Genomic DNA, 18,993 nt, shown 5'->3' on the forward strand with positions numbered 1-18,993 from the left:
GCAAGAAGCATCAGGAACAAAGGTGATGAACTGAGAGCTTGGATACATACATGGAATTATGATGTAGTGGCCATTACAGAGACTTGGCTGGCACCAGGGCAGGAATGGGTTCTCAATATTCCTGGATTTCAGTGCTTTAAAAGGGATAGAGAGGGCGGAAAAAGGGGATGAGGGGTGGCATTACTGGTCAGGGATACTATTACAGCTACAGAAAGGGTGGGTAATGTAGCAGGATCCTCTTTTGAGTCAATATGGTTGGAAGTCAGGAACAGGAAGGGAGCAGTTACTCTACTGGGGGTATTCTATAGGCCCCCTGGTAGCAGTAGAGATACAGAGGAGCAGATTGGGAGGCAGATTTTGGAAAGTTGCAAAAATAACAGGGTTGTTATCATGATTGACTTTAACTTCCCTAATATTGATTAGCACCTGATTAGTTCCAAGGGTTTAGATGGGGCAGAGTTTGTTAAGTGTGTCCAAGATGGATTCCTGTCACAGTATGTTGATAGGCCGACCAGGGGGAATGCCATACTAGATCTAGTACTAGCTAATGAACCGGGTCAGGTCACAGATCTCTCAGTGGGTGAGCATCTGGGGGACAGTGACCACTGCTTCCTGGCCTTTAGCATTATCATGGAAAAGGATAACATCAGAGAGGACAGGAAAATTTTTAATTGGGGAAAGGCAAGTTATGAGGCTATAAGGCTAGAACTTACGGGTGTGAATGGGGATGATGTTTTTGCAGGGAAATGTACTATGGACATGTGGTCGATGTTTAGAGATCTCTTGCAGGATGTAAGGGATAAATTTGTCTCGGTGAGGAAGATAAAGAATGGTAGGGTGAAGGAACCATGGGTGACAAGTGAGGTGGAAAATCTAGTCAGGTGGAAGAAGGCAGCATACATGAGGTTTAGGAAGCAAGGATCAGATGGGTCTATTGAGGAATATAGGGAAGCAAGAAAGGAGCTTAAGAAGGGGCTGAGAAGAGCAAGAAGGGGGCATGAGAAGGCCTTGGCGAGTAGGGTAAAGGAAAACCCCAAGGCATTCTTCAATTATGTGAAGAACAAAAGGATGAAAGGAGTGAACGTAGGACCGATTAGAGATAAAGGTGGGAAGATGTGCCTGGAGTCTGTGGAAGTGAGTGAGGTCCTCAATGAATACTTCTCTTTGGTATTCACCAATGAGAGGGAACTTGATGATGGTGAGGACAATATGAGTGAGGTTGATGTTCTGGAGCATGTTGATATTAAGGGAGAGGAGGTGTTGGGAGTTGTTAAAATACATTAGGACAGTTAAGTCCCTGGGGCCTGATGGAATATTCCCCAGGGTGCTTCATGAGGCAAGAGAAGAGATTGCTGAGCCCCTGGCTAGGATCTTTATGTTGTCCACGGGAATGGTACCGGAGGATTGGAGGGAGGCGAATGTTGTCCCCTTGTTTTTATTATGTATTGCAATGTGCTGCTGCCACATAACAACAAATTTCGCAATGCATGCCAGTGATATTAAACCTGATCCTGATTTAAATTCTGATTCTAGAACAGAAAACACAGAGCAGTACAGCACAGGAACAGGCCATTCAGCCCACAGTGTTGTGCTGACCCGGCTAAAAGGCAAATCAAAATCACCCAAACACTAATCCCTCCCATCTACACCATGTCCGTGTCCGTATCCCTCCATCTTCCTCACATCTATGTGCCTATACCAACACCTTTTAAAAGCCTCTAATGCATTTGCCTCTACCACAACTGGGCATCTACCACTCTCGCATCCCCCTCTCACCTTCAATGCATGCTCTTTTGGTATTAGCCCTTTCAACCCTGTGAAATAGATACTCTATCTATGCCTCTATCTTATAAACTTCCATCAGATCTCCCCTCGGCCTCTGGCACTCTAGAAAAAACAAACCCAAAAAACAAATCCAGCCTCCAGTGATAGCACACACCCTCTAAACCAGGCAGCACCTGGGTGAACCTCTTCTGCACCCTCTCCAAAGCACGAAGTAGATTTAAACATCACAGGCAGTTTAGTCAGTTCTTGTTTACTGGAGCTCCCTTTCAAATGGTAGTAAATAAACAAAGTAAATGAACCAATCAGTGAATCTGACCTATAGCTCTAAGTGTACTTGCAGCTTTGCCTACCTCAGTGCAGTGGCTGCTTTTACATGCATTTGTGTGTGTTTCAGTTGTAGGGTAACATCGTGGGTGACAGATGACACACATTGTTCATAGTGGAAACTGTTCTACATAATTCACTAACACTGTCATTGAGTGGCATTCAAAGGTTAATTTCTTTATCAAAGTATGTATGCAGAATACAACTCTGAGATTAGTCTTCTCCAGATAGTCATGAAATACAGAAAAACCATGAAAGTCGTTGAAAGAAAAGGCATCAACCTCCCTCCCGCATGGGGGAGAAAAAAAGAAACAAAACTTGGAGACCTCAACCTCTCCCTCACACAAAAGCTAAAAGATTGTCCACCCAGAAAACAGCAGCTACAACATCAAACCAGCCACCCACCACCATCTTCCCTCGCACACAAAAATCTAGCAGATCGTTCACATGGAAAAACACCAACAAGAACACCAGACCACATCCCCAACTCCTCCCCGCTTAAAAACTAACATATCACCCAACCGCCAATCGGCAACAAGAAAACACTCTCTAATTTTAAGAGAGAGTGTCGGACGTAACGTCATCAGTGTAAGGCGACTCCTTTTTTGGTTTGTTCATAATGGAATGAAGGGCTGCAGCTTTTGTTTAGCATGTAAAAGGACTCTCGCCTGTTTTATTCACAAAATTCTGCATAATCAGTGTGTTCAGTTTTGGTTTATGCATGCCCGTGTGGAACAGTCATAGTCATACTTTATTGATCCCGGGGGAAATTGGTTTTCGTTACAGTTGCACCATAAATAATAAATAGTAATAGAACCATAAATAGTTAAATAGTAATATGTAAATTATGCCAGGAAATAAGTCCAGGACCAGCCTATTGGCTCAGGGTGTCTGACGCTCCAAGGGCGGAGTTGTAAAGTTTGATGGCCACAGGCAGGAATGACTTCCTATGACGCTCTGTGTTGCATCTCGGTGGAATGAGTCTCTGGCTGAGTGTACTCCTGTGCCCACCCAGTACATTATGTAGTGGATGGGAGACATTGTCCAAGATGTTATGCAACTTGGACAGCAAATATTTGCTCGTGCATAGGTGGGTGTTCGTGTGTGTGCACCATTACACCGTGAGTTGAAATGTTCCCACTAGGAAGTCAGAGATCTTCCTTTTAGGCAATCCCTAGGTGACTTATTGCCGGAGTTTTGTGGGTCCTGAGGAGGTTCATGTGGGCACCGCAGACCTTCACAGATCGGTCTCCAGTTGGCTGACTGTACAGGCGGATGAGTCATAAACACGGGAGATTCTGCAGGTGCTGGAAATCCAGAGCAACACACTCAAAATGCCAGAGGAACTCAGCAGGTCAGGCAGCATCTATGGAGAGGAATCAGAATCAGGTTTAATATCACTGGTACATGTTGTGAAATTTGTTCTGCAGCAGCAGTACAGTACAATACATAATAAAAACTGAAAATTAAAGAAAGTATATATATTTTTAAAAAGTTAAATTAAGTAAGCAGTGTAGAAAAGAGAAAGAAAAATAGTGAGGTAGTGTTCACGGGTTCAATGTCCATTCAGAAATCTGATGGCAGAGGCGAGGAAGATATTCCTGAATAGTTGAGTGTATGTCTTCAGGCTCCTGTACCTCCTCCTTGATGGTGGCGATGGGAAGAGGGCATGACCCGCCTCACTAGGGTCCTTAATGATGGACATCAACTTTCTGACGCATCGCTCCTTGAAGCTGTCCTGAATTCTGGGGAGGCCAGTGCCCATAATGGAACTGACTAAGTTCACAACTTTCTGCATCAATATTTCAAAGGGAAAAGAGTACAGGGTTTCATTTCTGCGCGTGAGGCACAGCCAAAAAACTGGGAAGAGTGTCAAACATGTGATCAGCACGGGCTCCTCAGTATCCTTCCCTCGCAACAATTAAACCCCAGCTCTCCTTGTTAATTGATGATACCATAAGACCATACAGCCTAAGAATGAGGTCATTCGGCCCATCGAGTCTGTTCCGCCATTCCACCATGGCTGATTCGTTATCCCTCTCAACGCCATTCTCCTACCTTCTCCCATAACCTTTGACATCTTTACTAATCAAGAACCTATCAACCTCCACTTTAAGTATGCCCAACAACTTGGTGTCCACAGCCGAGTCTGGAAACATAGATTCACCACTCTCTGGCTCATCTCTGTTCTAAATGGATGTCCCTCTATTCTGAGCCTGGGCTCTCTGGTCATGGACTCCCCCACTACAGGAATCATCACATCCACTCTATCTAGGCCTTTCAATGTTTGACAGGTTTTAATAAGAGCCCCCCTTGTTCTTCTAAACTTCAACAAGTACAGATCCAGAGCCATCAAACATGACCCCTTTCATTCCCGAGGTTATTCTCATGATGCTCCTCTGGACCTCTGCGTGAATACACGTAGGCATCTGCGTCTGTCTGTATTTGTTTAATGTGTCTGTATTCCAGTGTGTTTACTCCCTGATTCACTGACACGCCTTGTTTATGCGCTCACTGCAGATCCTCAGACAGCGGCCGGTGAAGTCGATGGAGTGAACCTTGAAGAAATTCGTGAGTTTGCAAAAGCATTTAAAATCCGACGTCTGTCTCTTGGTCTGACACAGACGCAGGTTGGACAGGCCTTAAGTGCCACTGAGGGACCAGCATACAGCCAATCTGCCATCTGCAGGTAGCTAAGTACTTTGTGACTTTTGGAATTTGACCAGTATGCTTGGTGAGTGTGTCAAAACATGTTTAACAGCAACTTCTTTCACTCCCATTCTGAGCGATGCAATTAATGACATCTGAAATAGGACATAAACTGTGAAATTTGAAGCATAGTTTTTAAATAAATAAATAGTTGATATATATCATCAATTTTATATTTTAAATTATCAAATAAATATCTGATGAATAAATTCATCAATTTTATTTTTTTATTTTATTTATTTAGAGATGGAATGTGGAATAGGTCCTTCTGGCCCTTCGAGCTGTGGCGCCCAGTGACCCACCAATTTAACTCTAGTCTTATCACAAGACAATTAAAAATGACAAATTAGCCTACTAACTGTATACTTTTGGACTATGGAAGGAAACCAGAGCATCTGGAAGACAGACAGACAGACACACACACACACACACACACACACACAGGAATGAATGTGCATATTCGCTAACAGAGCACGTCAGAATTGAACTCTGAACCCCGACACCCAGAGCTGTAATAAGAGTCATGCAAGTCACTACGCTTATGTAATTGAAAGCGTAAAATATTTCCGTCAGAAATGAGATTGAAGGAGTGCAGAGAAAACTTACAAGAATGGTGCGGGACTAGAGGACCTGAGTTATGGGGCAAGGTTGGATGGGTTAATACTTCATTCTGTGGAGTGCAGGAGATTGAGGGGAGGCTTGAAACATAGAAAACATACAGCACAATACAGGCTGTTCAGCCCACAAAGCTGTGCTGAACATGTCCCTACCTTAGAACTACCTAGGCTTTAACCATAGCCCTCTATTTTCCTAAGCTCCATGTAGCCATCCAGGAGTCTCTTAAAAGACCCTATCATTTCTGCCTCCACCACCACCGCCAGCAGCCCATTCCACGCACTCACCACTGTCTGCGTAAAAAACTTACCCATGACCTCTCCTCTGTACCTACTTTCAAGCACCTTAAAACTATGCCCCCTTGTGCTAGCCGTTTGAGCCCTGGGGAAAAGCCTCTGACTATCCACACGGTCAATGCCTCTCATTATCTTGTACACCTCTATCAGGTCACCTCTCATCCTCTGTCGCTCCAAGGAGAAAAGGCCATGTTCGCTCAACCTATTCTCATAAGGCATACTCCCCAATCCGGGCAACATCCTTATAATCCTTGTTAGATACAGGTATACAAAATTCTGAGGGCTATAAATCTTAGAGGTGTACGACATGATGAGAGGTGTAATTATGTGAGTGCATACAGGCTTTTCCCTCTCAAGCTGGGTGAGACGAGAACTAGAGGCCGTGCTGTAGGTTCAGGGTGAAAGGTGAAATATTCAAGTGGATCCTGACAGGGATCTTCCTCACTCAGAGGGTGGTGAGAAGGTGGAACGAGCTGCCAGCGCAAGTGGTAGATGTAGGTTCAGTTGTAACATTTAAGGGAAGTTTGGATGAGGGGGATATGGAGGGCTATTATTATCTATTCCTCTTATTATCTTGTACACCTCTATCATGTCTCCTCTCATCCTCCTTCTCTCCAAAGAGTAAAGCCCTAGCTCCCTTAATCTCTGATCATAATCCATACTCTCCAAACCAGGCAGCATCCTGGTAAATCTCCTCTGTACCCTTTCCAATGCTTCCACATCCTTCCTATAGTGAGGCGGCCAGAACTGGACACAATACTCCAAGTGTGGCCTAACCAGAGTTTTATAGAGCTGCATCATTACCTCGCGACTCTTAAACTCTATCCCTCGACTTATGAAAGCTAACACCCCATAAGCTTTCTTAACTACCCTATCTACCTGTGAGGCAACATTCAGGGATCTGTGGACATGTACCCCCAGATCCCTCTGCTCCTCCACACTACCAAGAATCCTGCCATTTACTTTGTACTCTGCCTTGGAGTTTGTCCTTCCAAAGTGTACCACATCACATTTCTCCGGGTTGAACTCCATCTGCCACTTCTCAGCCCACTTCTGCATCCTATCAATGTCTCTCTGCAATCTTCGACAATCCTCTACGCTATCTACAACACCACCAACCTTTGTGTCGTCTGCAAACTTGCCAATCCACCCTTCTACCCCCAAATCCAGGTCGTTAATAAAAATCACGAAAAGTAGAGGTCCCAGAACAGATCCTTGTGGGACACGACTAGTCACAACCCTCCAATCCGAATGTACTCCCTCCACCACAACCCTTTGCTTTCTGCAGGCAAGCCAATTCTGAATCCACCTGGCCAAACTTCCCTGGATCCCATGCCTTCTGACTTTCTGATAAGCCTACCGTGTGGAATCTTGTCAAATGCCTTACTAAAATCCATATAGATCACATCCACTGCACTACCCTCATCTATATGCCTGCTCACCTCCTCAAAGAACTCTATCAGGCTTGTTAGACATGATCTGCCCTTCACAAAGCCATGCTGACTGTTCCTGATCAGACCATGATTCTCTAAATGCGCATAGATCCTATCTCAAAGAATCTTTTCCAACAGCTTTCCCACCACAGACATAAGGCTCACTGGTCTATAATTACCCGGACTATTCCTACTACCTTTTTTGAACAAGGGGACAACATTCGCCTCCCTCCAATCCTCCTGTACCATTCCCGTGGACAACGAGGACATAAAGATCCTAGCCAGAGGCTCAGCAATCCCTTCCCTCGCCTCATGGAGCAGCCTGGGGAATATTCCGTCAGGCCCCTGGGACTTATCTGTCCTAATGTATTTTAACAACTCCAACACCTCCTCTCCCTTAATATCAGCATGCTCCAGAACATCAACCTCACTCATATTGTCCTCACCATCATCAAGTTCCCTCTCATTGGTGAATACCGAAGAGAAGTATTCATTGAGGACCTCGCTTACTTCCACAGCCTCCAGGCACAGCTTCCTACCTTTATCTCTAATCGGTCCTACCTTCACTCCTGTCATCCTTTTTTTCTTCACATAATTGAAGAATGCCTTGGGGTTTTCCTTTACCCTACTCGCCAAGGCCTTCTCATGTCCCCTTCTTGCTCTTCTCAGCCCCTTCTTAAGCTCCTTTCTTGCTTCCCTATATTCCTCAATAGATCCAGTTGATCCTTGCTTCCTAAACCTCATGTATGCTGTCTTCTTCCTCCTGACTAGATTTTCCACCTCACTTGTCACCCATGGTTCCTTCACCCGACCATTCTTTATCTTCCTCACCGGGACAAATTTATCCCTAACATCCTGCAAGAGATCTCTAAACATCGACCACATGTCCATAGTACATTTCCCTGCAAAAACATCATCCTAATTCACACCCACAAGTTCTAGCCTTATAGCCTCATAATTTGCCTTTCCCCAATTAAAAATTTTCCTGTCCTCTTTGATTCTATCTTTTTCCATGATAATTATAAAGGCCAGGGAGCAGTGGTCACTGTCCCCCAGATGCTCACCCACTGAGAGATCTGTGACCTGACCCGGTTCATTACGTAGTACTAGATCTAGTATGGCATTCCCCCTGATCGGCCTGCCCATATACTGTGACAGGAATCCGTCCTGGACACAATTAACAATTTCTGCCCCATCTAAACCCTTGGAACTAATCAAGTGCCAATCAATATTAGGGAAGTTAAAGTCACCCATGATAACAAACCTGTTATTTTTGCACCTTTCCAAAATCTGCCTCCCAATCTCATTACAAGAGTATACGGGGGTGGGGATTCTCATTGAACCCTATGGAATGTTGAAAGGCCTCAACAGAGTGGATGCGGAGGATGTTTCCCATGATGGGGGAGTCTAGAACCAGAGGGCATAGCCTCAGAATAGAGTGATGTCCGTTTGAAACGGAGATGAGGAGGAATTCCTTTAGCCAGAGATTGATCTTACAGTAGGTGAAAAGTCTGCCACAACATTGTGAGCCAAAGGGCCTGTAATGTGCTGCACTGCTCTGTGTTCTATTTAGTAGATCCAGCAGCAGCTCATCTGTGCATCAACACCAATAAGGCCTCCTTTATTGCACAAACACAAGATCATAAGATGTCGGAGCAGAGTTAGGTCATCGAGTCTGCTCCACCATTCCATCATGGCTGATTTATTATCTCTCTCGACCCCATTCTCCTGCCTCTCCCTGTGACCATTGACATTTTTACTAATCAAGAACCTTTCAACCTCTGTTTTAAATACACCCATTGACTTCGCCTCCACAGCCATCTATGGCAATGAATTCCAGATTCACCACCCTCAGGCTGAAGAAGTCCCTGCTCATTTCTTCTCTAAATGAATGTCCCTCTATTCTGAATCCATGCCCCCTGGTCTTAGACTCTTCACTATTGGAAACAATGTCTACTCTAACTCAGCCTTTCGATATTCCATAAGTTTCAATGAAATCACCACCCACCCCCCCCCCACTCTCATTCTTCTAAACTCCGGTGAGTACAGGCCTTTAAATCTACACCTGCTTTATTCTGTTCCTTGGGATGCTGATGAGTTGTGCATTTTTCAGTCCAGCATACATGGGGCAAATACTGTAACTGAACCACTCAAACGCTTCAAACCACCCTTCAAACTATGTCTCCTGCCTGTTCTCTTCACGTTCTGATCTAAAGGGCCTTGTAATTTTGGACTGTTCACTTGCTACTCCCTGTAACAGCAATAGATCGTTGATATAGTGTCCATAAGCCCGTTGGAGTTGCATTTCACTGTGTGTTCAGTTAATTGTTTTTTAAATTGTTTATGGATTACAACTGGGAATTCAACATCATCATGGGATATAGACACTGAGTGTATAGAAGTGAGGCAAATTAGCATCAGCTTCATGGACTCTGTACAAATTACAGGAGAGGAAGTGTTTATTGCCCTGAGGCAAATTAGAGTGGACAGATCCCCAGGGCATGACAAGGTGTTCCCTCAGACCCTGTGGGAGGCAAGTGCAGAAATTACTGGGGCCCTGGAAGCGATATTTAAATCATCGTTAGCGACAGATGAGATACCAGAGGACTGGAGGATAGCCAATGTTATTCCGCTGTTCATGAAAGGCTTTAAACATAAACCAGGAAATGATAGGCCGGAGAGTCTAACGTCAGTTGTGGGAAGGTTATTGGAAGGTATTCTAAGGGACCGGATATGTAAGTAGTGGGATAGACATGGACAGATTAAGGATTGTCAGCATGGCTTTCTGTGCGGTACTTCATCTGGTGAATCTTGTAGAAATTTTCGAGGAAGTTGTCAAGAAAGTTGATGAAGGCAAGGCAGTGGATGTTGCTTACCTGGACTTCAGCAAGGCACTTGACAAGGTCCTGCAAGGGAGGTTGATCAAAAAGGTTCAGTTACTCAGCATTCAGGATCAGGTAATACACTGGATTAGACTTTGGCTTTGTGGGAGAAGCCAGAGAGTGGTAGTAGATGGTTGCCTCTCTGACCATAAGATATAGGAGCAGAATTAGGCCATCTGGCCCATTGAGTCTGCTCTGCCTTTCAATCATGGCTGATCCTTTTTTTTTTCTCCTCCTCAACCCCAGTTCCCAGCCTTCTCCCCATAACCTCTGATGCCATGCCCAATCAAGAACCTATCAATCTCTACCTTAAATACACCCAACGACCTGGCCTCCACAGCTGCGAGTGGCAACAAATTCCACAAATTCACTGCACTTTGGTTAAGGAAATTTCTCCACATCTCTGTTTTGAAAGGGCGCCCCTCTGTCCTGAGGCTGTGCCCTCTTGTCCTAGACTCTCCCATCATGGGAAACTCCTTTCCACATCTACTTTGTCTAGGCCTTTCGACATTCAAAAGGTTTCAATGAGATACACCCTCATCCTTCTGAATTCCAGCGAGTACCGATCCAGAGCCATCAAATGTTCCTGGTATGATAACCCTTTCAGTCCTGGAGTCATCCTTGTGAATCTCCCCTGGAGGCCTGTGACTAGTGGTGTGCCACAGGGATTGGTGCTAGGCCTGTTGTTGTTAGTCATCGATATCAGCGATCTGGATGATAATGTGGTTAACTGGATCAGCAAATTTGTGGATGACACCAAGATTGGGGGTGTAGTGGACAGACAGGAAGGCTATCACGAATTGTAGAAGCATCTGGACCAGCTGGAAAAATGGGCTGAAAATGAAGGTGTTGCACTTTGGTAGGACCAAACAAGGTAGACCTTACAGTGATCAGTAGGACACTGAGGATTGCAGTAGAACAAAGGAATCTGGGAATACAGGTCCATTGAAAGTGGCGTCACAGGTAGATAGGGTTGTAAAGAAAGCTTTTGGCACATTGGCCTTCATAAATCAAAGTATTGAGTACAGATGATGGGATGTTATGTTGAAGTTGTATAAGACGTTGGCGGGGCCTAATTTGAAGTATTGTGGGCAGTTTTGGTCACCTGCCTATGGGATACATGTAATTAAGTTTGAAAGAGTACAGAGAAAATTTACAAGGATGTTGCCGGGTCTGGAGGACCTGAGTTATAAGGAAAGATTGAATAGGTTTGGGCTTCATTCCCTAGAACGTAGAAGATTAAGGAGAGATTTGATAGAGGTGTACAAAATTGTGGGTTATAGATAGGGTTAATGCAAGCTAGCTTTTTCCATTGAGGTTAGATAGGACTACAACCTGAGGTCATGGGTTAAAGATGAAAGGTGAGAAGTTTAAGGGCAGCATGTGGAGAAACTTCTTCACTCAGTCATGAGAATATGGAATGAGGTGCCAGTGGAAATGGGCATGCAAGCTCGATTTCAATGTTGAAGAGAAGTTTGGATAGGTATATGGATGGCAGGGGTATGGAGGGCTATGATTTTGGTGCAAGTCGACGAGGGTAGGCAGTTTAAATGATTCGGCATGGACTAGAGGGGCCAAAGGCCCTGTTACTGTGCTGTACTTTTCTATGACTCTATCATCATCCCCTCAGTACTAAACAACAGGCTTCAAAATATTAACTCCTTCTCTCTCCCCATCCTTGCTGCCTGACCTGCTGAGTTCTTCCCGTTCTGGCATTTCATCAGCTGTAGTATTTTGTCCCAATATCTAATGGCCTCATTCATCTTCACCTACAGCTGAGGCAGAGTGCTGCATCAGCAGTCCAACTTCATCTGATTGACCTAATTCTTTCTGCTTTTGATGGTCCCTAAAAAAACAACTCCAAGCTTTTCAACATTTTGTGTTCTTGATGCACTTCCTTCAGAGTGGGAAGGTGCTTTTCCTGCATCTTGAGATCCGTGTTATGGGGAATCACAGTAGGGGGCACTGAGCATGTAGTTTGAAGTAGCTTTGCTCGATATGCTGCATCGATTGCTGGTGCAGACAGAGTTTCAGGGAGTTCACCACAGCAACCCCTGACTACTCTGACCCTCCCCACTGTCTTGTCTTGTCAGCAGTTTCTGTGCAGAGAATTACTCTATTTATTCAATCCTGTCAAAAAGATCACTATTTAAACTGGTCACTTTACGTATTTGTGCATTATGCCAAGATCGTCTTGCTGGCTAGACTCATAGTACTGTGTAAATTTCAAAGACTACAGCTGGCTTAAAGAAGTAAGCACATAAAAAGAAATAGGATTATTTTGAACTTGGCTTGTGAAATAAGGGTTTGGTGGTACAAAGGAGCTTATAAGATCTCAAATGCTGATGCCTTATATAGTATTTTGCACTTAAATAAGGCAGGGTGGATAATGCCTTGTTGATTTCCATAATCCTCATTGTGATAAGCCATGAATCTCAGCAGTACAATTGGGAAAATAGGGTATATTTTGACTAATGGTGAACAGCGATCCAATTTTAGAACACGTGCCAGTATCATTCTTCTTGTGTCATAGAGTCATAGAACACTAAAGCGCAGAAACAGGCCCTTCAGCCAATCTAGTCCGAACTGTTATTGTTGCCCAGTCTCATCAACATGCGTCTGGACCATGGCCCTCCATCCCCTGCCCATCCATGTACCTATCCACATTTTTCTTAAATATTGAAGTTAAACCTGCATCCAACACTTCCACCGGCAGCTCATTCCACACTTCTCACCACCCTGAGTGAAGAAGTTCCCCCTCATATTCCCCTGAAACATTTCACCTTTCACTCTTAATCTGTGACCTCTAGTTCTGGCCTTATCCATCCTCAGTGGAACAAGCTGCTTGTATTTGTCCTATCGATACTCTCGTAATTTTGTACACCTCTGTAAACTCTCCCCTCATTCTCCCATGCTGCAGGGAATAAAGTCCGAACCTATTGAAAGGACAGGGAGGGAGGCAAAAGAGGTGGGGGTGTGGCGCTGTTGATCAGAGATGGTGTCATGGCTGTAGAAAAGGAGGGAGACTTGGAGGGACTGTCTACAGAGTCTCTGTGGGTGAAGGTTAGAGACAAGAAAGGGCCAATAACTCTACTGGGTGTTTTTTATAGACCACCCAATAGTAACAGGGACATCGAGGAGCAGAAAGGGAGACAGATTCTGGAAAGGTGTAATAATAACAGGGTTGTTGTGGTGGGAGATTTTAATTTCCCAAATATTGATTGGCATTTCCCTTGAGTGAGGGATTTATATAGGGTGGAGTTTGTTAGGTGTGTTCAGGAAGGTTCCTTGACACAATATGTAGATAAGCCAACAAGAAGAGAGGTTGTACTTGATCTGGTATTGGGAAATGAACCTGATCGGGTGTCAGGTCTCTCAGTGGGAGAGCATTTTGGAGATAGTGATCACAATTCTATCTCCTTTACCGTAGCATTGGAGAGGGATAGGAACAGACAAGTTGGGGAAACATTTCAAGTCAAGTCAAGTCAAATCAAGTCAAGTCAAGTCACTTTTTATTGTCATTTCGACCATAACTGCTGGTACAGTACACAGTAAAAATGAGACAACGTTTTTCAGGACCATGGTGCTACATGAAACAATACAAAAACTACAAAAACTACACTAGACTACAGGTTTAGGGCATTTTCCAGAGTTTTTGTTGAAATCATAGATGAATTCCATCTGGAGCTGAAGAACATTAGGACTAGGAGCAAGTTGAGACCAAATGTCTCCACCAATGAGTAAGATCAAAGATTCAAAGTACATTTATTATCAAGGTATGTATACATTATACGACCTTGAGATTTGGCTCTTAATAAGCAGTCACAAATCAAAGGAACCCAAAAGAACCCATATAAAAAAAGATCATCAAACACCCAATGTGCAGAGAAAAACAAACACAATCAAATAGCTTTCTGTACCAAAGTCCACAAGAGAGCCAAGTAAACCTGGTGGATCAGTGATCTGAACCGGTCTGCACCTCGCCTTGGGCCTGCCACGCTGACCTTTTTAATCAGGCTGGGCGCCTAAGTCAACTTCCACACTTCGGGTTCAGCCACCTCAATATGGTCTGGGGCCTGGAGCCTGGAGCCTTCCGCCTCGATTCGACCTGCAACCGACACTTCTGATTCGGCAAGGCATTTAAATCTCTGTTCAAACATCGAGTTCTGTATGCTCTGGTGCCTGGACACCGCTGCTTTGATTCAGCCTGTGACCGAACCTTCAGATTCGGTACGGCGCTTAAGTCTCCATCCAAACACTGGAATTGGTCCACTCTGGTCCCCATATCTCACCGTCTTGATTCAGCCTTCAGCACAGCGCTTAAATCGATCAAACCTCGGGTTCTCCTCACTCTTGGCGACTGGCCCACCTCCTCACCGCATCAGTCTGCCACATCGAATCGCCTTCAAGTCCAAAGGGACGTTACGGACTATTACTTGCGATCATGGTTTGCCAGAAAAAGTGTGGCTGGAAAAGTATTTAGTTGTTTTCCTTGTTTCATTAGCCAGAAGTCGCTGAAGTTCACCAGCGCCATCTTAAACCATGGCTGACCTGATCTGGGCCCCGCCTCTGCTTTATTACCTGTTCTTCATAACCCTAGAATCCCTTTTGATCTGCCTATCTTTTGAATATATTCAGTGATTCAGTCTCCGTAGTTCCATTTCTGGAACAACCATCATGCTTCTGAACTGGCGTGGATAACTTCAATCACCAGAACTCCAAACTGACTTTGATTCTACAGAAGCGCAAACACGAGGAAATCTGCAGAGGCTAGAAATTCAAGCAACACACACAAAATGCTGGTAGAACGCAGCAGGCCAGGCAGCATCTGTAGGAAGAAAATGTGTGGCCACTGGGAGATGCTGCTTTCTCTGGCAGACAGAGCAGATCAAGAGCGGGTCAAGAAGATTCAGTTGCTTGGCAGTCAAAATGAAGTGGTCAATTGGATGAGACATTGACTTTGTGGAAGAAGCCAGAGGTTGGCAGAAGATGGTTGCCTTTCTGAATGGAAGACTGTGACCAGTGCCGCGAGGCTCTGCGCTGGGCCCATTGTTATTTGTCATTTTCCATATATAGATGAGCTGAATGATAATATGGTTAACTTGATCAGCAAATTTGTGGATAACACCTAGTTAAGGGGGACAGCGAGGAAAATTTTCAACGCCTGCAAGGCGATCTGGACCAGCTGGGAAAATGGGCTGAAAATTGAAGATGGAATTTAAAGCAGACAAGTGTGAGGTTTTGCACTTTGGTAGCACCAACCAGGATAGGTCTTACATGGTGAATGGTAGGGCACTGAGAGGTGTGGTAGACAAAAGGATTCTGGGCATACAGATCCATAATTCCTTGAAAGTTGCATCAGAGGTAGAACATAGAAAACCTACAGTACAATACATACCATTTGTCTCACAATGATGTGACAAACATGTACTTACTTTAGAAATTACCTGGGGTTACCCATAGCCCTCTATTTTTCTAAACTCCATGTACCTATCCAAGAGTGTCTTAAAAGACCCTATTGTATCTCCTCCACAACCGTCACCGGCAGCCCATTCCACACACTCACCACTCTCTGCGTAAAAAAAACATACCCCTGACATCTGCTCTGTACCTACTGCCAAGCACCTTAAAACTGTGCCCTCTCATGTTCGCCATTTCATCTTTGGGAAAAAGCCTCAGACCATCCACACAATCAATGCCTCTCATCATCTTATGCACCTCTGTAAGGTCACTGCTCATCCTTCGTCACTCCAAGGAGAAAAGGCCAAGTTCACTCAACCTGTTCTCATAAGGCATGCTCCCTAATCCAGGCAACATCCTCGTAAATCTCCTCTGCACCCTTTCTATAGTTTCCTCATCCTTCCTGTAGTGAGGTGACCAGAACTGAGCATAGTACTCCAAGTGGGGTCTGACCAGGGTCCCATATGGCTGTAACGTTACCTCTTGGCTCTCAAGCTCAATCCCACAATTGATGAAGGCCAATGTACCGTATGTCTTTTTAACCACAGAGTCAACCTGCGCAGCTGCTCTGAGTATCCTATGGACTCGGACCCCAAGATCCCTCTGATCCTCCACACTGCCCTTACCATTAATGCTATATTCTGCCATCGTATTTGACCTACAAAAATGAACCATCTCACACTTATCTGGGTTGAACTCCATCTGCCACCTCTCAACCCAGTTATGCATCCTATCAATGTCCCACTGTAATCTCTGACAACCCTCCACACTATCCACAACACCCCCAACCTTTATGTCATCAGAAAATTTACTAACCCATCCCTCCACTTTCTCATCCAGGCCATTTATAAACATAACAAAGAGAGAGAAGGGGCTCCAGGACAGATCCCTGAAGGCACACCACTGGTCACCGACCTCCAAGCAGAATACAACCACTCTTTGCCTTCTGTGGGCAAGCCAATTCTGGATCCACAAAGCAGGGTCCCCTTGGATCCCATGCCTCCTTACTTTCTCAATAAGTCTTGCATGGGGTACCTTATCAAATGCCTTGCTGAAATCCATATACACTACATCTTTGACAAAGCCATGCTGACTATTCCTAATCATATTATGCCTCTCCAAATGTTCATAAATCCTGCCTCTCAGGATCTTCTCCGACAACTTACCAACCTCTGAAGTAAGACTCACTGGTCTATAATTTCCTGGGCTATCTCTGCTCCCTTCTTGAATAAGGGAACAACATCTGCAACCCTCCAATACTCCAGAACTTCTCCCATCCGCATTGATGATGCAAAGATCATTGCCAGAGGCTCAGCAATCTCCTCCCTTGCCTCTCACAGTAGCCTGGGGTATATTTTGTTCAGTCCCGGTGACTTATCCAACTTCACACTTTCCAAATGCTCCAGCACATCCTCTTTCTTAATGTCTACATGCTCAAGTGTTTCAGTCCACTGTAAGCCATCCCTACAATCGCCAAGATCCTTTTCCATAGTGAATACTGAAGCAAGGTATTCATTAAGTACCTCTGCTACCTCCTCCAGTTCCATACACACTTTTCAACTCTCCACTTGATTTGTCCTATTCTCTCACATCTTATCCTCATGTTCTTCACATACTTGTAGAATGCCGTGGGGTTTTCCTTAATCCTGTCCGCCAAGGCCTTCTCATGGCCCCTTCTGGTTCTCCTAATTCCATTCTTAAGCTCCTTCCTGCTAACCTTATAATTTTCTAGATCTCAGTCAGTCCCTAGTTTTTCGAACCTTTTGTAAGCTTTCCTTTTCTTCTTCACTAGATTTTCTACAGCCTTTGTACACCATGGTTCCTGTACCCTACCGTCCTTTCCCTGTTTCATTGGAACATACCTTTGCAGAATGCCACACAAATATCCCCTGAACATTTACCTCATTTCTGCCATGTATTTCCCTGAGAACATCTGTTCCCAATTTATGCTTCCAAGTTCCTGCCTGATAGCTTCATTTTTCCCCTTACTCCAATTAAACGCTTTCCTGACTTGTCTGTTCCTATCCCTCTCCAATGCTATGGTGAAGGAGATAGAATTGTGATCACTATCTCCAAAATGCTCTCCCACTGAGAGATCTGACGCCTGACCAGGTTCATTTCTCAATACCAGATCAAGTACAGCCTCCCCTCTTGTAGGCTTATCTACATATTGTGTCAGGAAACCTTCCTGAACACACCTAACAAACTCCACCCCATCTAAACTCCTTGCTCTAGGGAGATGCCAATCAATATTATGGAAATTAAAATCTCCCACCATGACAACCCTGTTATTATTGCATCTTTCCAGAATCTGTCTCCCTATCTGCTTCTCAATGTCCCTGTTACTATTGGGTGGTCTATAAAGAATACCCAGTCGAGTTATTGACCCCTTGCTCTTCCTAACTTCCACTCAGTAGACAATCCCTCCATGACTGCCTCCTCTTCTGCAGCCGTGACACTATCTCTGATCAGCAGTGCCACACTCCCACCTCTTTCGCCTCCCTCCCTGTCCTTTCTGAAACGTCTAAAGCCTGGCACTCTAAGTAGCAATTCCTGCCCCTGAGCCATCCAAGTCTCTGTTAGGGCCACAACATCATAGCTCCAAGTATTGATCCACGCTCTAAGATCATTCGCTTTGTACATGATACTTCTTGCATTAAAATAGACACATCTCAAACTATTAGTCTGAACGTATCCTTTCTCTATCACCTGCCTATCCTCCCTCTCACACTGTCTACAAAGCTTTCTCAAACGTGAGCCTACTGCCTCTTCCTCAGTCTCTTCAGTTTGGTTCCCACCGCCCAGCAATTCTAGTTTAAAATCTCCCCAGTCGCCTTAGCAAACCTCCCTGCCAGGATAATAGTCCCCTTTGGATTCAAGTGTAACCCGTCCTCCTTGTACAGATCACTCCTATTATGGATTATAAGACCATAGGAACAGAATTAGGCCATTTGACCCATCAAGTCCACTCCACCATTCAATCATGGCTGATCCTTTTTTTTCCCTCCTCAACCCCAATTCCTGGCCTTCTCCTTTGATGCCATGTCCAATCAAGAACCTATCAATCTCTGCCTTAAATATACCCAATGATCTGGCCTCCACAGCTGCCTGTGGCAACAAATTCCACAAATTCACCACTCTTTGGCTAAAGAAATCTCTCTGCATCTCTGTTTTGAAAGGATGCCCCTCTATCCTGAGGCTGTGCCCTCCTCTCCTAGACTTTCCCACCATGGGGAATATCTTTTCCACATCTACTCTGTCTAGGCCTTTCAACATACAAAAGGTTTCAATGAGATCCCCCTCATCCTTCTAAATTCCAGAGAGTACAGACCCAGAGCCATCAAACATTCCTCATATGATAACCCTTTCATTCCTGGAATCATCCTTGTGAACCCCTCTGACCCTCTCCAATGCCAGCACAACTTTTCTAAGATGAGCCCAAAACTGTTCACAATACTCACCAATGCCTTATAAAGCCCAGCGTCACAT

The 18,993-nt window shown here is 44.7% G+C and overlaps 1 protein-coding gene across 1 annotated transcript in view; it reads left to right on the forward strand.

The window, feature by feature from the left end:
* pou6f2 (POU class 6 homeobox 2) overlaps positions 1-18,993 on the forward strand; it is a 688,493-nt gene that overhangs the window by 663,228 nt on the left and 6,272 nt on the right. Inside the window, exon 9 of the mRNA XM_072239558.1 lies at positions 4,630-4,798. Within this exon, the coding sequence (XP_072095659.1) occupies positions 4,630-4,798 (169 nt within the window). The remainder of the gene's footprint in view (positions 1-4,629; positions 4,799-18,993) is intronic.

The sequence above is a fragment of the Mobula birostris genome, chromosome 1 (genome assembly GCF_030028105.1).
Source record: "Mobula birostris isolate sMobBir1 chromosome 1, sMobBir1.hap1, whole genome shotgun sequence".
NCBI lineage: Eukaryota > Metazoa > Chordata > Chondrichthyes > Myliobatiformes > Myliobatidae > Mobula > Mobula birostris.